The 17452-nt window shown below is 42.5% G+C and overlaps 1 protein-coding gene across 5 annotated transcripts in view; it reads left to right on the forward strand.

Moving 5' to 3' along the window:
• aplp2 (amyloid beta (A4) precursor-like protein 2) overlaps positions 1-17452 on the forward strand; it is a 91237-nt gene that overhangs the window by 35616 nt on the left and 38169 nt on the right. For all 5 annotated transcript variants that reach the window (XM_074678981.1, XM_074678980.1, XM_074678982.1 and 2 more), the window contains exons 2-3: positions 9714-9887; positions 15700-15829. In XM_074678981.1, coding sequence (XP_074535082.1) covers positions 9714-9887; positions 15700-15829 — 304 coding nt within the window. The remainder of the gene's footprint in view (positions 1-9713; positions 9888-15699; positions 15830-17452) is intronic.

Below are 17452 nucleotides of genomic sequence, written 5' to 3' on the forward strand. Positions count from 1 at the left end.
ATATTGAGCCTAAAAAGAAATTTTCTATTGAAAATAAGACAAAAACACTTGATAAGATTTCAGTTTTTGCAGTGTAGGCAAGTTTTCATCTGGTCCCCCTTTTATTCCAGCACCAATAACAACTTTTACATACTTGAATAAAACTATCATACAGCTCTATGTTTTAGTGACTTTACTTTTATAAAAGAAAAACTTGCAAATAAACACTTCAATCAAATTTAAATAAATATAAAATTAAAAAAAACAACAAAATATCACACTGGAACTGAAATACAAAGATCTATAAATACAAATTGAAGATTTGAAAATATGGATATCACAGGAACCTGTAACAAAAAACGATAAATAAGAAATCAAGTTAGTCACATATATCAGTCAAGTTAGTAGAGGTGAATATTTATTGGTCATAAAGCAAAGTTTGAAAAGCTTAATTTCAGAAGTTCAGGTATGTTTTCTCTTCATCAGAGCAGCAGGGCTAGTGTGCTTCAAACCATTTATTACAGTATTTGTATCTGAAATCAGCTGAATGTTAGCTTATTAAGTGCACAAAGATGTTAATAAAGAAGCAGGACTCTAACGATACCTGCCTCACAAAAGAAAAACTGTAATTCTATACCTGGTGATTTTATCTACATGTATAAAAAATGTTTGTTTACCTGATTAAAAAGTAGCTAGCTTGTTAACAACCGATAACAAGCTAGCATAACTGGGAGTAAAACTTCTAAATAACATTACGCACATACTTCTGTCTTTTTAGCGTTTCTCCTCCTCCTCTTTTCTTCTTCTCTTTCACCACTGGGCTTCTGAAGGCTTTGGCTTTTTTGACATGATACCTGTTGTTTAGCAAGCGTACTGTCGGTCAGTATCATTTAAGCAGCATAAACTGTCTGTCCATCTCGTCCACAAATGAGCAGGAGAGGAGGAGGAGGTGTTGTGATCATGCAAGCCGAGTGCAGGAAAATGGGATTTTTTTTAGTTTGTTGTCATGTTTTGCAGGATTCTTTTGCAACATTACTGAATTTAAGTCTGGAACTTCTTTTATACAAAAAAGGTAGCTACGCTGGCGCCCCCATGATTGCCTCTAGCATTTGCCTATACTGCCTATGCCATGGGCCGGCCCTGGCTGCCAGTCTGATCTTTGGTCGGCCAAACCACCTCCACATCACTGAGGTAGCTCCTCTTTTAGGCACTAAATCTCCATGTGAGGAAGAAGTTGATGCTGCCTTGCTGTTTTCGCTCTCCGCCATTGTTGTTTTGTGCACAGCAGGGAGCTTCGTACGTCATTGCATCTCATTATATTTTCAAAAAACGTAAACTGGTAGACGGTACGATATGGCACACCCTTATTTCCTGCTTCTTCTTTTTTTTGTCTTGTGAAGCACAAAGAGCTGAAACTATGTTCAGTGAGCTGTCACAGAGTATGTAAGACCTTAATTTGGTTTTGTGAGACACTTTCTGATTTATTGCTAATTCATCGCACCCTTGTTCAGCATTTTCATTAAATGCATTCATTTACACTCGCACTTAATCACTCGCAGGACAGAAATGAAAGTCACCAGGAAATTATCCTGCTAGTAATTTAACCTCCCTCTCACAGGTTTTTATTTCTAATTATCAAAAAAAAGATAGGCGTAACGCTGTATGGTAAAAAAAAGGGTGGAAAGTTAAATATACTGAATATATTCATGAGAAAAGATAGACCCTGTAATGGAAACGAGATGGAGACAGCAAATGAGCCGTTACTCAAAATAACATCACTCTTCTGCTAATATTTTCCTCCAAATGAAGACGGATTTACCTCTAATTTGTGTGTGTTTGGGTTTGCTCGTTAGGGATCCAGACCCATGAGGTTTATTTATCTGTCAGAGGAATTAAAATTAAAAAAAAAAAACAGCGTTTATTTGTGTGCATGAGATGTTCCATGCGTTATTTCCCAACAAGCGCTGTCATGTCTGAGCTTGTTTTATGTGAAACTTGGCTCCGAGTACAGAGCAGGCTAATAAAACATGTTTGTGTGCTGCAGGCAGACTGTGAAAGCAGCGACAGACTAGTGTGTGTTTGCAGTAAAGAGTGAGAATGATCTAAATGATCCTCAGCCCACACAGCTTTTGACAAGCGTCTGTGAAGGCAGGCCGGTGTCTCCTGCATTCACGCTGCCTCACGCCATTCTTTATTGTATTACAGTCTGTGTTCATTTGAGAATAATATGTCAGGCTGGGATACGAGCCAATCAGCACACACTCCCTGCTGCCATCGTATCAGCTCCAGCTTCTCCCAACTCCTTTTGTCTTCGCAAAGCCTCCAAACTGCAGCAGGTGCTCACACATACCTGATATTATATTTCACAGTGAGTCAGTAATGAGAAAAAGAAAGCTTGATGACTTACAAACAGAAGGTGTGGCGGCGTATTTTTCCAGGAGCTGCATATTTGTGTGTGAGTGCTACATTCGAGAGCAGCCTGGAAACTCGGGAAGGAAAATAAAACACTAAAAGGAAAAGTATTGCTGCTGAGTTCACCATGATGGTGATTAAAAAAGGGTTTAAAGGAGGAAAAACAATAACAAAATGCCTCGTTGTGTGTTTTTCATGCCAGTTTTTGGCATTTCTCTCCCCAGTAACCATCAAAACATCTCCAGTGACTCATCGTTTTATCTTAGTAAGTGATACAGTAAGAGATTACACATTTTTAGGCAATCAAGCCAATCCTTCCCGTGGTATAAATCCTTGAACTACCCACGCTGAATGAGCACGTGTGAGTGTGTGTGTGAGTCATAAGGTGCGTTCATCCAGGTATCAGTTTGCAACCAAATCATCAATCGTATCAGAAGCAGATTCTTTGTGCAAGAGATGAGTCAACGACTAATCTAAGCTTTGGGATTAAGTCACTCTTGGCGTGTGTTTTCAGCCCCCAGCCTTTGTTTCATGTGGAAATATGACAAACTGCAGCAGCGAATTATTGTCAAAGTTATTTTAATGTGACCTTTAAAGAGGAGTTCAGTTATGTCACAGAAAAACGAGACGAAGACTCTGAGTCGCGGCGTACTCCGGCCTGTGGTTTGTGTCCATCCAAAGCTCCACTTTGCCTCTAAATAAAACTTTTTCTTATGTGCTGGAATGAATCAGTCTGGGATGATGTTGAAAGTTGTGACGATGACACTTTACTTGTGCGCTGGGCTGCGTTTGAAGTAAATTCCTGAGTCATGACTGTTCAGGACCCTGACATAAACTGAATACACCCTCTGTCAGCTTAGAAACAGTTTGTCTGGAGTCAAATCTTATTATGTCTCTAACTGTGTTTGTACTCAAGGAGGAACAGGGGAACAAACTGTTCGGACTAGTTTCAGGTGAAGGAGGGGCGTATTTAGGCCTGGACCACACGTTATGGATATCTTTGTCCTTGTCTAAAAAAATCTCTGTCCACACCACAGAAATATCTCTGTCCAAACTGAAGCCTGCAATGCCATGCCTGGCCGATAAGTGGCAGGTTAGCAAATGTGAAAACCACAGAAGAAGAACGTTACGAGCATGCACAGTCAAAAACAGGGGGTGCATCTTAAAGCTCCAAAGTTTCATCCTTCCTTCCTCCACTTGCGTCGTTCTCTTGCGTCTCAGTCCCTCCCACCAGAGATGCATGGGAGAGACGCGAGGAAATGAAGAGAGGAGAGAGGATGGAGGAGATTGTTTTTTAGAGCAATGGGACATCCTCTCCTTCGGAGCGTCACATGAAGCGACGTGTTTCAGTGATGACGGCATCAGCTGATCACCTCTGGATCATCTGTCAGTCAGCTCTAACAGCTGTTTGTGCGTCTGCACATGTGCGCTGCAATAACTCTGATCAAACAGAAACAGTAACAGAGATTTGTCTGTTTCCTTAACCAGTTAAACACACACGTTACCATGAAGAAAACCTGCTCTCTGTTTATTCTGTGTGCTGTTTAGAAGCTCACAGATCACTTTTCCTGTAAAATGCGTAATTGTGAGATTATTTATGAATTATTTATCCTTTAACTCTGAAGCTTCAGAGTTCACGATCAGATAAGGTGGGTTATATTAATATATTAATATAACCCACCTTATTGTGTCTCAGGAAGATATTATTGATCAGTCAGTTTTCTGTATTAATCCTCTGATTATATTGATTTCATGATAGTTGTGTTCAGTGTTTTGTGCTTTAAACTCACAGCAAACACTTTATTACCAGATTTATGATCAGTTTCTGGACGATCCTCTGTGCCTGTCCTCAGCTCGTCTTTTCTCTCATTAAACTCTGTTGTGTTTTTTGTGAAGTTTCATGTAAAGTCTGAGCTGCTACAGCGTCCAATCAGAGAGTGATATTCTATAAGGAGGCGTGTCTGTCAGTGAAAAGACTTCCGCAAAGCCGGCTCTCGTGTCTCCTCGATCATAGCTCCTCCGATCAGTCTCCTCTCTCCTCTCTCCTCTCTCCTCTGAGCGCAATTATCGCTTTGGGACAGTCTTCAAAATGGCGACTGGGAAAGTACTTCCGGTGTCGTGGAGGAGATAGGACGGAGGAAGCACGAAGTTAACGCATTGAGACGCACCCAGGGAGAAGAAGCAGTGTGAAATTGAGTCGTTTGTGTGTACGGACAATCACGATGACTTGTTATTTCATGAACATCAACAGCAACATAACATTTATCTGTAGAGCTGAAATGAGGGCAAGAAGAACACAGGAATAGCGCGGTAAATGTCGACCATCATTCTTGTTGTTGGCTACTGTTGCTACAGTGACTTGTTGCTAGCAGCTTGACGTCATCACGTCAACACCAGCTCTGTTTAACACCGCTACACGGATCCACTCAACTGGGTTTATTTTTATTTCTTCACTTTTTTATCTGTTTTAAAAAATCTCCATTTATGTAGGTGAAATTGCCGAGTTCGTGTGGTTGAGAAGCCCAATTGGACAGAAAAATGTGCGTTTAGGAATATATCCATATTCGTGTGGTCTTGGTCATTTGGGGACAAAAAAATTTAAGCCACTTTTTCCTGCATTTGAAATCTTTTACAGTTTTTTGACAGCTTTAGTTTCCAGTTACAAAACCATTTTTAAGAAAAGAAACGAAAGTAGTATTCCTTTGTCCCACAATGGGGAACTTTACAGAGTAACTGTTGCAAAAAAGAAAGTATGAAGTGAAAAACATTACAATAAGAAACTAGTTCTTTCGAATACGTAGCCTATAAATCCTCAAAATCCGAAGTTTACGTCCAAATAGCAAACTTCCTGTTGGGAGTTCAGCATGGTCGTAAGAGACTTTTTTGTGGCACTTGACATGATAGTTCTAGCCAAAATAATTCAGGGCTCTAGCTCAAAGTAGCCAGAGGGGCTGCAATTTTAAGCCCCTAGGGGGAACTATGGGGCTTTTTTTTCGCCCTAACAGTGGAATCATACATTTTTCGCGGTGACTGAATTTTGTAGCTAGGTGCATTCGGGTTTTTCTTAAGTGAAAGGCATGCAATTTGGGGTTAAAGTGGCATAATAAAGAAGTAAAGAAAGAAAAATTTAAAGGGTTTCAAGAGGGCCTTTGCCGCACCTGCTAAATATTAAATAGAATAATTCAGTAAAGACAAAATATGTACACATCAAGCATAACATGAAACTGAAGAAAATCTCCTGAAATAGGTAATATTTACAGTTATCATAGCTTTTGTTATTGTTTTATTACAGTTAATATATTTTTATATGTCCCCCAGTCCGGTGAGTTATTTATCCAAAACAGATATTTTGAAAATTAATGTTTATCATCAACTAAAAAAGTTTGGATTGAGAAAATTATCCTGTTTCCTGAGCTAGATAAAGTCCTTAAAATCCTAAAAGTCTTACATGTTTATTACAGCTCTCAGAGCAACACTGTTTGTATAACTTGGTTAAAATTAAGAAAGAAATTGTAGGTACGCCCCTTAGGTGAAGCTGGAGAAAGGAGATATCTCTGTTTCCTGTTGTTTATCCGTGTTTTTGTGCCCCTTCTGCTGCTCTCTGCTGCCCCTCCTGGCTCTGCTGTTACTGCGGTTCTGACCCTGAGCAGCTTTTTACTGAAGACTGCAGATTGTGAAAAGCCCTTTCACCTAAAGAATTAAACACTCGTCGGGACTTTTACACTCAAGTGGAGTCAAAGGGGAGTCAAGAAGCTTGTTTTTCCCCAGCCGCAGAGTTTAGTTGTGGTCAGGTTGTCACTGCCTCCCTAATGTGCTTCTCTGCGTCCCTCGCTTCCTCCTCTCCACACACACACACACACACACACCCCGAGCCAATCTCAGAAAAGAATGAGAGGGAGGAGAGCAAACAAGCCTGTGGTGGTGCAGAGAGGGAGGAGTGGAGCAGGACAAAAGACGTGGAGATGGAGGAAGGAGGGGAAATAAGGTTGAATATGAGGATACTGTGCCTCCAGGTCCAGAGACACACACAGGCCGAGAGGAGTGTGTGGAGTGTGTTTGCATACCTTGGTGGATGATCACTTGTCCGTGTTTTTGTGTTTGATTTATGTTTCCGTGTTATCTGCATTGGTGCCAATGTATTCCCGTGTGAGTGGCTGGAGCTGTGTTCACGTCCGTGTGTGTGCGTGCAGACTCAGCTCTGGCGAGCTCTGCAGCTCATCACACGCCACAGCCAACTGCTGATTACACAGCACTTGTTTTGTCCTCTCTCGTCGCTGTTCTGCGCCCATTATCAGGCCGGGAGCCTGCACGGAATTAGACGGAGAGCTTTGTCTAACGCCGTGATGCTCCAGTCTCCTTCTTCAGCTGTTTCCAGAGGACACCTCTGCCTCGGCAAACAGGCAGACATTTGAGTCCTCACTCATCCCCTTCATCTCCCTCTCGGCTGCAGCCTGTTTACTCAGCCTGATGACATTATGACAATCAAGAGGAGATCAGTTCCGTCCCACTTCCTGTCTGGAGGCTCCCTGGTGTGCCTTTTTCAGATTGTTTGTCTTTTAGAGCTACATCGCCCGGCTGATTCATTATAGAGTCCTGTTCGGTGACATCCTCAGCATCAGCCGAGTGTTAGCAAGCCGTGACTTATTGTCTCCATAGGAGCTAATGAGATGACTGATGCTAGCACATCAGAGTGTCATTTGGAAGTCAATTGTGTGGAAGCCGATTAAACAATAGCTTTGGAGAGCTGATGTTCATTTTTCGTGATGTATGGGAGGGTGTTAAGTTATTTGGAGTGAAGAACAGGCCGACTGAGTGGTCCTGCTTCCTGCCTGCCGAAGGAGGAGCTGCTGGGTCCAGGAAAAGACAACAGGATGGAGAGATTGCAGCTTTTTATCTCATGATCAGAGGCTTTAGACAGAATCCATCTTTAAGGATACTTTCATTTAGGGACGGGTACCTTTTACATTGGAAACAATACTGCACAGATACCTGTTACCTGGCAATTGGTACCGGTACTCAACTGTACCAATTTTCAATACTTTTAAGTGTGTTTATGGTGTAATAACAATATGTTTAATAATGACATCTTAAAGTTTTTTTGTAACACTGTATATTAACCACACACTTGTTAGCATTAGTAAAGTATATGTCAGTGCCTAACGTATCATCTGTGAAGCATTGTTCATACATTAATAGTTATTTGTGTATCATCTATAAACACAGTTATAAATGTGTCATTACTAATGAATTAGGGGTGGGTACCTTTCACATTTGAAACAATACGGTACTGATTCCTTGTACCTGGCAATCAGTACTGGTACTTAACCTGTAGCGATTGCTCTAAGACTGCACAGGAAGCTCAGCTTCCCCTAAAATGTCCCAAAAAAGTGGTGATATGTTCTGCTGTGTGTACATTTCATTGACAAAATCTGAGCTAGAATTCCTTCATCTTCTGTTCAGAATCAGCTCCTATCACAGGTAACTGGCTCCACCTCCTTCTCATTCATCCCCGCAGCGTCTCAGAGCTTTAACACAGTCGGACGCTGAGCGTCTTCTGACTTCAGCGGGGAAGCGTAGAGTGGGTTGTTCCACTGTGGAAACTGGACGGTCATTGGATAAACGCTGGGCTTTGTCCCGCCCATCAGACGCTCAGCGTCTCTGGGGATCTATGAGGCAGTGGGCTGGCCTGGACGCTGGGCTTCTGCATGATGATTGGATGATCTGTCTGAGGCCGGATCCCTTTTTGATTGACAGTGAAATGAGCCAGTCAGTGATCTAGAAGTATAACCCTCCACCAGAGCATCTTCTGAGTTCTACATTCAGTTGTTCTGGACTGATCCGGAGGCTTTATTGATCCCCAGCGAGTTTACCTTTATTAAAAACAACGAGCGTTGTGTTTAAAGATTCTCTCTCTTTTCACCAATAAGCAGCTCCAGCTACAGCTGTGGAGCTTCTCCCCCTGTCACTCACACTTACAGCCTGTCGTAGTCTCACGTAGCAGCTCCAGCTGCTAACAAGCTGACACAGGGGGTAGAATTTACGTTTCAATAAATAAATAAACAAATTTATGATGCAGGCCAGAAAAAAATGAGCTTCCCCTCCTTGACTGACCAGCAGCCGCCACTGTACTCAACAGTACCAATTTTTGATACTTTTTGAGTTTATGTGATAAAAATATCCATGGTTAATAACGGGTCCATAATGACTGTAATAGCTCATTTGTAATTGGTGAATCCATCCATTTATAAATTCAAATTCTTCATTTCAGTCTTTGTTTATAAACTGGTTTGAAAAATAGTTACCAGTTTTCTCCAGCAGAGGGTGAAATGTTTCTCTCTGACTCATGTGATGTGCATTTTATGGGAAAATTACAGCTCCTGATACAGTCTGTAGACATCATCATTTAACTTTTTCACATGGTCTGGTGTTAAAAAAGCAAACTTGAAATCTAAAATATTGGAGAATCGCAAATTTAAATTAAATCGGCACCCCAAAAATCATAATAGAATCAAATTGCGAGAATAGCATATCGCCCCCTAGTGTTCATGCCCAGCAGTGAAAACCGTCTCCTCTTCCTCTCCCTCACAGTCACAAGGATGAGTTTAGGTATGGAAAGATTTTACTTTTTGGTTTTATATAAAATGTAACTCGGTTTTAGAGACAGAATTTGGTCGGTAACTATAAAAGTGCCTAATTCAGTCTCTGCTTTCATTACATAATATGGTTAATGTGTGTGTCTGCCCCAGCTGATTGTCATCAGTGTTTACCTTTAAGGATAAATGAGCCATCATTTGTGGAGAGGTTTCAGTCCCAGGAGACCTGGATGAGCAAAGCTCTGCCCTCAAAAAGAATGTCCGGTCTGTGAAGCATAACAGACCGCAGTTTTCTCCCCCGTCTCCTGCTCTCAGTGTGCAGCCTCTCAGTCACTCAAAGGGCATCAGAGCAAAGAGACTGGAGCATAAAACCAATCAAACCCCCTCGTTCCTACGTCAACTTAGCCAAACATTCCCGAGGTGCATTAAATTTGTCTCCTGTCTGAGTGTCTGCTCTCTCAGCACTGCAGAGCGGAGACGCAGCAGCAGCCAAGCGTTGACAGGCAGTTCGGATGTTGCTCCACCCCGTTGAGTACAGTTATCCATTGCAGTACATGAGCTGAAGCAGCTCCATGTGTTCAGACTGCTGCGTGTCTGTGAAGTTTATGAGAGAAACATGGAGAATATCATGTCTCGGGTCTGTCAGCCATAAAACTGTCCAGCTGCTCAGGGCTCAGATATGATTAACGCTAACTCCATCCCTCTCTTCCTGTCTTTGTCTCTCTGCAGGCGCTCGCAGCAAATGCAGGCACAGGGTTCGCCGTCGCCGAGCCACAGGTGGCGATGTTCTGTGGAAAGCTCAACATGCACGTCAACATTCAGACCGGGCGCTGGGAACCAGACCCATCTGGTACCAAGAGCTGTGTAGGAACCAAAGAGGGTGTGCTGCAGTACTGCCAGGAGGTGAGTGACAATTTAAGACCAGGTGAAAACTGCACAAATTTACATTTTGCACTGTGGATCTTCAGAAGGTGTTAGTAAAGTTTTAAAATGCAAAAAGGAAAAAAATGGAGTGAGACAAAAAAACGGAGACGGATTTTTGTCAGATATTCACTCTGTCATGACCTCTTCAGGGCAAAAAAAAAAAAAAACGCAAAAAAGCTCTTTCTTTGAACGCAGGGGTTGTTGAGCTGTATAATCAAGGCCTCTCGCAGCGTGCCATCGCGGCTGAGGTTGGACACAGAAAGACAGACATTTTTTTCAGAATCCCAAAAAATTTCACCAGCACTGAGCCGGAGGATCTGATTGGCTGCCCTTCAAGACACGAGGCGACCCTTAATCCAAATTAAGGCTGTTACTGGTGCCAACTACAGCCCAGAAACCATCAGACGACATCTGTGAGAGAAGAGCTTTAAGAACAAAGTGGAGAGTGGGAATGACGTCATCTCCGAGTTAAAAGCGTTTCAGCTCCAAGTTGGAAAAACTTGCCAGAACAGCAGTATTTCTGTATACGAAAACTGAATAATACTTTGTATACAGCTGATTTGTGCCACAAACACTTCTCAGAAATTCTAAAAAAACAGAATATAATACTGGATACTGTTTATCCCTGAAGTCGGAATTTTCTTACTGGGAAGTCGGGGTGGTGTGGATCCCCCTGACATCCCAGTAGGACTTCAGGCATCATGCGTCAAACAGCAGCTGGCTTTGTGTAGGGATGAACTGATCCGATCCTGGTATCGGGTATCAGCACCATAGATTGGAAAAAAGAAATGGACGTCATCTTGCTCGGCTTGAAGTGAGGCCGCCACAAAAACTGCTCCCCCTGGTGGCTGGCTGCAGTATAGGTCAAAAAATCCATCTCCCCAGTCATTCCAGATGGGCTGTGGTCAAACTTTGAAAAATGAATACAACTGGTAGAAATGTTTCTCACGTCCGATTGTTGTGGTGATTTGAAGACATCATTTGTCTGCCTTGTATTCAGGTCCTCCTTTTTACGCCACATTTAACGGTGATTGACAGCTGCTGTTCTTGTGTATTTTTTCAGGGATTGTAAAATATGTTGGGAGGTAGAGTCAAGAAGAGATTAGACTCTCGAAAGAAAGAAAATATATTTTTTTTGTCACTCAGCTCCACTCAGATTATCCCAGAATCCCTCACAGTCTCTACTGCGCAGACTCTGGCTGCACAACTGCTGCTAATGGCTGCCCCTGTGACGGGGGTATTTTGGCTTCAAAACTGTACAATGGTAAATGGCAGAGCCACGCTGTTCACCTCTATATACAGTCTATGATCGGCGCTGATCCAGCCCCTTAAAGCCGGATTGAGTATCGGTGGAAAGGATCGGTCCAAACTTGCCGCTAAGGCTAAACTATGATTTAGTCTACAGGGTATAAAATTTACAATCAAATAGTCTTTCCTGTAAATTCTGAAACTTTTTTTAACCAAACTGCTGTTAAACATTTAAACACTTATAGTTTAATTAATATTAACTTCAGTAAACCCATATTTACTCATTTTTGTCTTTAGCTGCGTTTCCACCAAGTAGTCCGGTTTGGTTCAGTACGGTTTGGCACGGTTTGATACAGTTAAGCTTGATCCTGTTTGTGTTTCCACAGCAAACTGTGCCCTCTCGTGGTAGGCAGCCGGATGCCGAAAGCCGCAACTGTTAAACAATAGCGTGACGCTATAGCAAGGCGACACAGTTTACTCTGCTAATAAATCCAACAAAGTAGAAAAACGCGACACAGTAAACAAAGAGCAACAATGGAAGACATGCAGCATTTTGTCCTCTCTGTGATTGGCATGTAGCTCTTTGATACAAAGAACAATCAAGCTTTGTTTCAGAGAAGTCTGTGAGCCGCCAGGAGAAATACAGTGGCTGTCACACAGGAAGTGACGATTCTTTCGACCAATCAGTGTTGTAGCTCCACCTTCTGAGAGCGGATTGGTTTAGTCTGGCACCCCAAAGGAAGGGTCCCAAAAAGTGGGACAGCTCGTCTCAGTTATTTGGGGATCTGTCCCAGGATAAGTCAGTGGAAATGCCACAAAATGTGTGCCGTACTGAGATGAACCGAACTGGTCTGCTTGGTGGAAACGCGGCTTTTTACTCAAAACATTACCAGTCTTAACCCACAGTAGAGTATGAAGGTTATTATTTGACACTAGTATCAGATCTGGATGGGTATAGGTCGATAACCAAAGCCCAGGTATTGGTATCAGGACCAGAAAAGCTGGATCGGTGCATCCCTAGCTATGTGGAGATGTTGCAGGGGCGCTCCTTCATGACTGAGGGCCCTGGTCTGTGTGGTGCTATTTTGAGGCTTTTTCACTTGCTTTTAGCTGTGGTCTTAAACTTGTGATCAGCTGGTGAACAGACTATTTTACTGCAACTGTTGTTTTCAATAAATTGCCGTTTTTTGTTTTTTTTTTTGTCTCACTCCTAGTTCTTCTTTCTGCATTTTGAAACTCTCCTTAAACCTTTTCTGAGATCTAACAGTGCAAAATGTTAATTCTGTGATTTTCAACTGCTCTTATAATTCTGATCAGGTGTGTATCTTTCATCTCTCTCTCGTTGAGCTCATAAAACTGCTGCAGATCATAAAAAGCAAGAGAAGATTTTCTTACATCAGTTCAGCTCGCCCTGATTTTAGTTATTTGTGCCGGCAGCGCTGAATTTAGCTAATAGATGCGAGAGCTGCTTTAAACGTTTGACCTTAGCCGAGTGAGGAAAGAGAATAATCTTATTCCTCTCGCCTCTCTGTAATAAAAACAACAAAATTAGAGCTTAGCCTCAGCATCAGGCTGTTCTGCTCCAGCGTTTATTTCATCATTTAGTGCAGATTTTACCTGGCTTGTTGAGGATGTATTAGTTCTGCTGTTTGATGCATGAAAGATGTTTGAAGATGATGAAGATTATCTCTCATTTGAAGGATCGAAAAGCATTTAGAGTTGTTTATTAAAGGAGGAGAACAGAGTGGAAGTTTGGTATAAATGCCTCGTGCTGCGGAGACGTCAGATTTATTTCTCTGCTGAAAACCAGACGTTTACAGTACAGTGGGTGGTTTCTGAATTAGCAGACACACTGACTGACATTCTCCCTCTCGCCGTCTCTACAATAAAGCATATGTTTCCCTGTGAAATAAATATCCCTGCTCTTGTTTACTTGTTTCTCCTACTGTATCTCCTCCTAACCCACGGCTGCTGGTGTTACTGTCGAGCTTTATTACGCAGCTGTCCAAGAAAAAAGCAGAGGCTGTATACATCCAGGCAGCTCCCTTCCCCTCCAGCTCCAGTCGCATTTATTGATGACATTTTGATGGCATTTGGGGGAAACTGCAAATTGCATGGTCTTTCATGGCTGAGCAGATGGCATCTAGAGAGTATAAAACATGGATTAAAGGATCCTATTGAAGCTCCACTTAACGCATCCTTTTTCCCTCGCCGTCTTTTTCCCACTCACACACAGAATTCATCTATCATTGTGAGATTCATTCATTCATTCAAACCTTTATTTATTCTCGAAAAAAGACATTGAGGTTACCCTTATTTTCAATGCAATACCAACAACACAGTTTATTCCTAGAGTTAGGGGCATCAATTCAAAAAGGTTTGCCGAGGTCACTGTAGACTTGAGGGACTTTAAGATTTAGAATTGAATAGAATAGAAAATACTTTATTCATCCCTGAGGGGAAAATCAGGAGGAGTCACAGCAGAAATCAAGAAAACAAAAGTAAGAAAGTGCAAAAAAAGGACCTTCAGTCAGTCTGTGAATAGCATGATGCTACTCTGCCCTCTGGTATTACCTCTGTTGCTTAGCACAGTTAGCTCATCCATCTTACTGGAGATAGATCTTACGTTCCCAATAACGATGGATGGAAGGACAGGTCGATGTCATCAATTCTTAGCTCACACCTCAGTACCAGCATGTCATCCTCACCTCTTTCTCTTCACCTTGTGGGAAACATCCGGCCTTGCACCAGTTAGCATTGACATGCTACAGGCTGCTAACAGCTGATTTTACATGTAAACAATGCGGCCATGGTTACATGTAGGATCTCCAGACAAACACAGGAGCAAACATAGTAAAAAATATCATTGAAGACAAAACCAGTTTTGGCTTTTCACATAGTTTTTATGGCTTGAAAACATGAATTTGTTTTCACTTACGTTAAATTTTGCAAGCAAGGCAGTCTTATTAGGGATGCACGGATATGAAAATTTGTCCGATACCAATATCTGATATTAATATTGCTATTATGGCCGATAATCCATATTAACCGATAGGGATGGGTACCTTTCACATTTGGAACAATTCGGTACTGATGCCTGGAACCTGGAAATCAGTACCAGTACGCAACATTTTTTTTAACAATTTCCGGTACTTTTTGTGTGAATGTAGTAAAAAATATAAATTTGTTTTAAAGTGAAATACAAAAAATCTTCAGTATAACATATTTATTCTTTAACATATAAACTTGCAATGCTGTGTTAATGTCCAGCGTGGAAAATCACCTACTCTTCCACTCCCTCTTCCACAGTCACAAGGATGCATTTAGGTACCTAAACATGGTACCTTTTGTTTTACGTGAATCGGTACCCAGTGCTTTTGACAGAATTTGCTCAGTACCTAAAAAAATACCTATTCGGTACCCATACCTATATACTGATATCAATCTCAACACAGATAATGTATCGAGGCAGTTCAGAGACAAAGAAATGGTAGTAATATGTTTTGGTCCAAAAAGCCAATAAATCAAGCACAGCAGCATTGTTTCCAGGCTCTCATAGCCCCTCTGTTCAGAACGCTCTGATTTAGTGGGCGTGGCCTTCATATGTAAATGAGCCACCGCTGATACCGCCCCACTCTTCAGCGTCACTGAGAGCGGCGCCACGAGCTCCGAGTGCACAATGTTTAGAAAACAGCGAAGCTCGTTTACCATAACATTACAGGCTAAAACAACAGGCTAACCGCAGCTAAAGTTAGCATCCTGAAGCTAACACAGAGACAGGGGGGACACTGAGGAAAAGCTCTGACATCTGCTCCACAGCACACGGCATTTAAAATACTCACATTTCCAGGTTCCGAGGTTTGTTGGTGGATGGTTGGTAATGCTCCTGGATTCAGGACCAGTCTATTGGCTAGCCCTCTGTTGGACTGTCCAAAGTTGGAAAAGCAGTTTTACTGAGTGTAGCTGGCACATTTCCTTGACAAATGAACTCTAGCACCTTAGTCTTGTCTTCTTCTGAGATAGGAAGCTTTTGCATGGAGCTATGTGGCTGTTTACAGCCAAAAACAGAGCAGTGATGGTCATTCAACTTTGGCATTCTCCAATCAGGTCAGACTTGCTCCTGATTGGTCAAAAAAAGGGAATCGCTGATGTCGGCAAATCCTCAAAATCCAAACAGCTCGTTTTAGGTCAGGATTTTACATTCATAAGCACTACAGAGTACAGGTTTGGTCATTAAATATCACATTTTGTGGGCTGGGAGGAAAGCCAAAGACCCACAAATTTCACTAAGAGACTTAATAAAGTGATTTTTTGCATAATATGGGACCTTTAATTGTTCAGCTCTAACAGGAAACAATATTATTTGGGTCTTGTAAGACCGTTAAAGATGCTCTGAAAATAGCTGGCAGCTAATGAGTAAATATTGGCGCTCTTTTACATATCAACCGATACTAATATTGATAGCAATATATTGTGCATCCCTAACTCTTGCCCAGATTGACTGACCCCTGTGGTGATATACCTCTGCTTCTTTCTCCGACAGATGTATCCTGAGCTTCAAATCACAAACGTCGTGGAGGCCAACCAGCCGATTCGGATCGAGAACTGGTGCAAAAAGGAGAAGAAGGTGTGCAAAGGGCACGCCCACATCGTGGTGCCTTACAAATGCCTCGGTAAGACTGGAAATAGCTCAAGGGCTGGGGAAACCACTTAGAGAGTATCCCTTTCTCCCTCTTCTATATTAGCCCCATTCAACACAGAGAAATGAGAGATTATGATACATATTAGCCACAGGCAGATGTGACATAGAGCAATATTGGAGTCTGATGCACTTGACTAATCTTGGCCTTGAGCTGCAGATTGAGGAGATCCAGCCCGGATGGGAGCTAATGTCTCCCAGAAAAGATGGCTAAGGGGGGAAGCCTATTATTGCTGGTGAGGCTTGTTGAGCAATAAAGCACAATCTTATTTCCCCCCTCAGACAGTGGCCATAAACTCACACAGACACACAGGGTCAGCAAGAGGGAGGTCTGTGAGGAGCCCTGCTTTATTACTCCCCCATTTCTTCACGCTGCCGTGCTGTCATACACACCTCTCCCCCTCCTCCGTCTCCTGCAGCATCACTGTAATCAGCAGTGGCAACATGACCAGATTCTGCTTTATTAAATGTCAGAGAGTCTCAGACTTTGCTGTTTGTGACTTACAAACACACAGCTCTCTCTGTTACGGCTGCAACAACACAGGATAGAGCTCCAGAAACTCGTCTCTGTACTCGTAAAGCTTTGTCAGGAAGGAAAAACATCTTCCTCCATGCTTCGGATGCTTCCCAGCAGCCGTCCTCTGTTTGAAATCCTCTTGCTGATTGAGTTGTGCTTCTTTCCGTGATGAAAAAGCTATTAGCAGTAGCAGTGGACTGTGAAATGGGCGAGTATTCAAGAGCATTTTTGGCAAATGCAGAAGGGAGGCTTGTGGGAAATTCATGGGACAGCAAACACCACAACTGGAGTGGCCGCGCAGCGTCTGAGACGGGAATACAGATGAGAGAGGTTCACATGCGGAGTCAGTCTCCTAAATCCCTCCGTTTGCTCTCATTATACACCCTGAAGCTGATCCCCCAGACTACCTGCCACACCTGATAGCCTCTCCTCCTCACTGCAGCCGGCTGTTGCATCCATCAACAAGCCAAAAACCTCTCATTATGATTCTGCAGCCGTGCCACGACCGCCATTTAATTAAAACAAACCCATTACCTCCTCTGGAATGATTAAATAGCTTCGTTGCTTGTTCCTGCGCATTTTTTTGTCATCATTGCGAAAGGTCTGCTCACTCATGCCCCACCGAGTTAACAAAGGCCTCTGCTGCTCTGCTGGGCTGCAAATGAGGAGCCTGAACGGAGAGAACAGAAGAGGCAGATGGAGACGGAGAGATAAACATAAGGTGTTGGCGAGAAGGAGGCTATTGAGAGGGTTTCTGCTTAATTACGTAATGGAGCATGTTAGAGGCTTAATTGGAGGGCTCTGATCATATGCTGCGAGCTATGGCATGCCTCTGCCAGCTCACGGCGCCTCGCCTCTACAGCCCATTATTTGTCGAGCCTCTATCATATCAAAGTGCGATGAAGAGTGCTTGTGAATTATTCAGTATTTGTGCTGTACGAATCGCGTTCCTGAGAAACGGACATCAGAGCTTCAGCCTAATATTCATCAGTGTACATTAATTACAGTAGAATCAAAAAGAACAGAGCAAAAGGAGGTGGGTTTTATCTTGAAGGATATGATTAAAAGAGCCAGACTCGC

This window comes from Halichoeres trimaculatus, unplaced genomic scaffold (assembly GCF_033239565.1).
Source record: "Halichoeres trimaculatus isolate MK-OKI-2021-1 unplaced genomic scaffold, fHalTri1.1 fHalTri1_scaffold_9, whole genome shotgun sequence".
Lineage (NCBI taxonomy): Eukaryota > Metazoa > Chordata > Actinopteri > Labriformes > Labridae > Halichoeres > Halichoeres trimaculatus.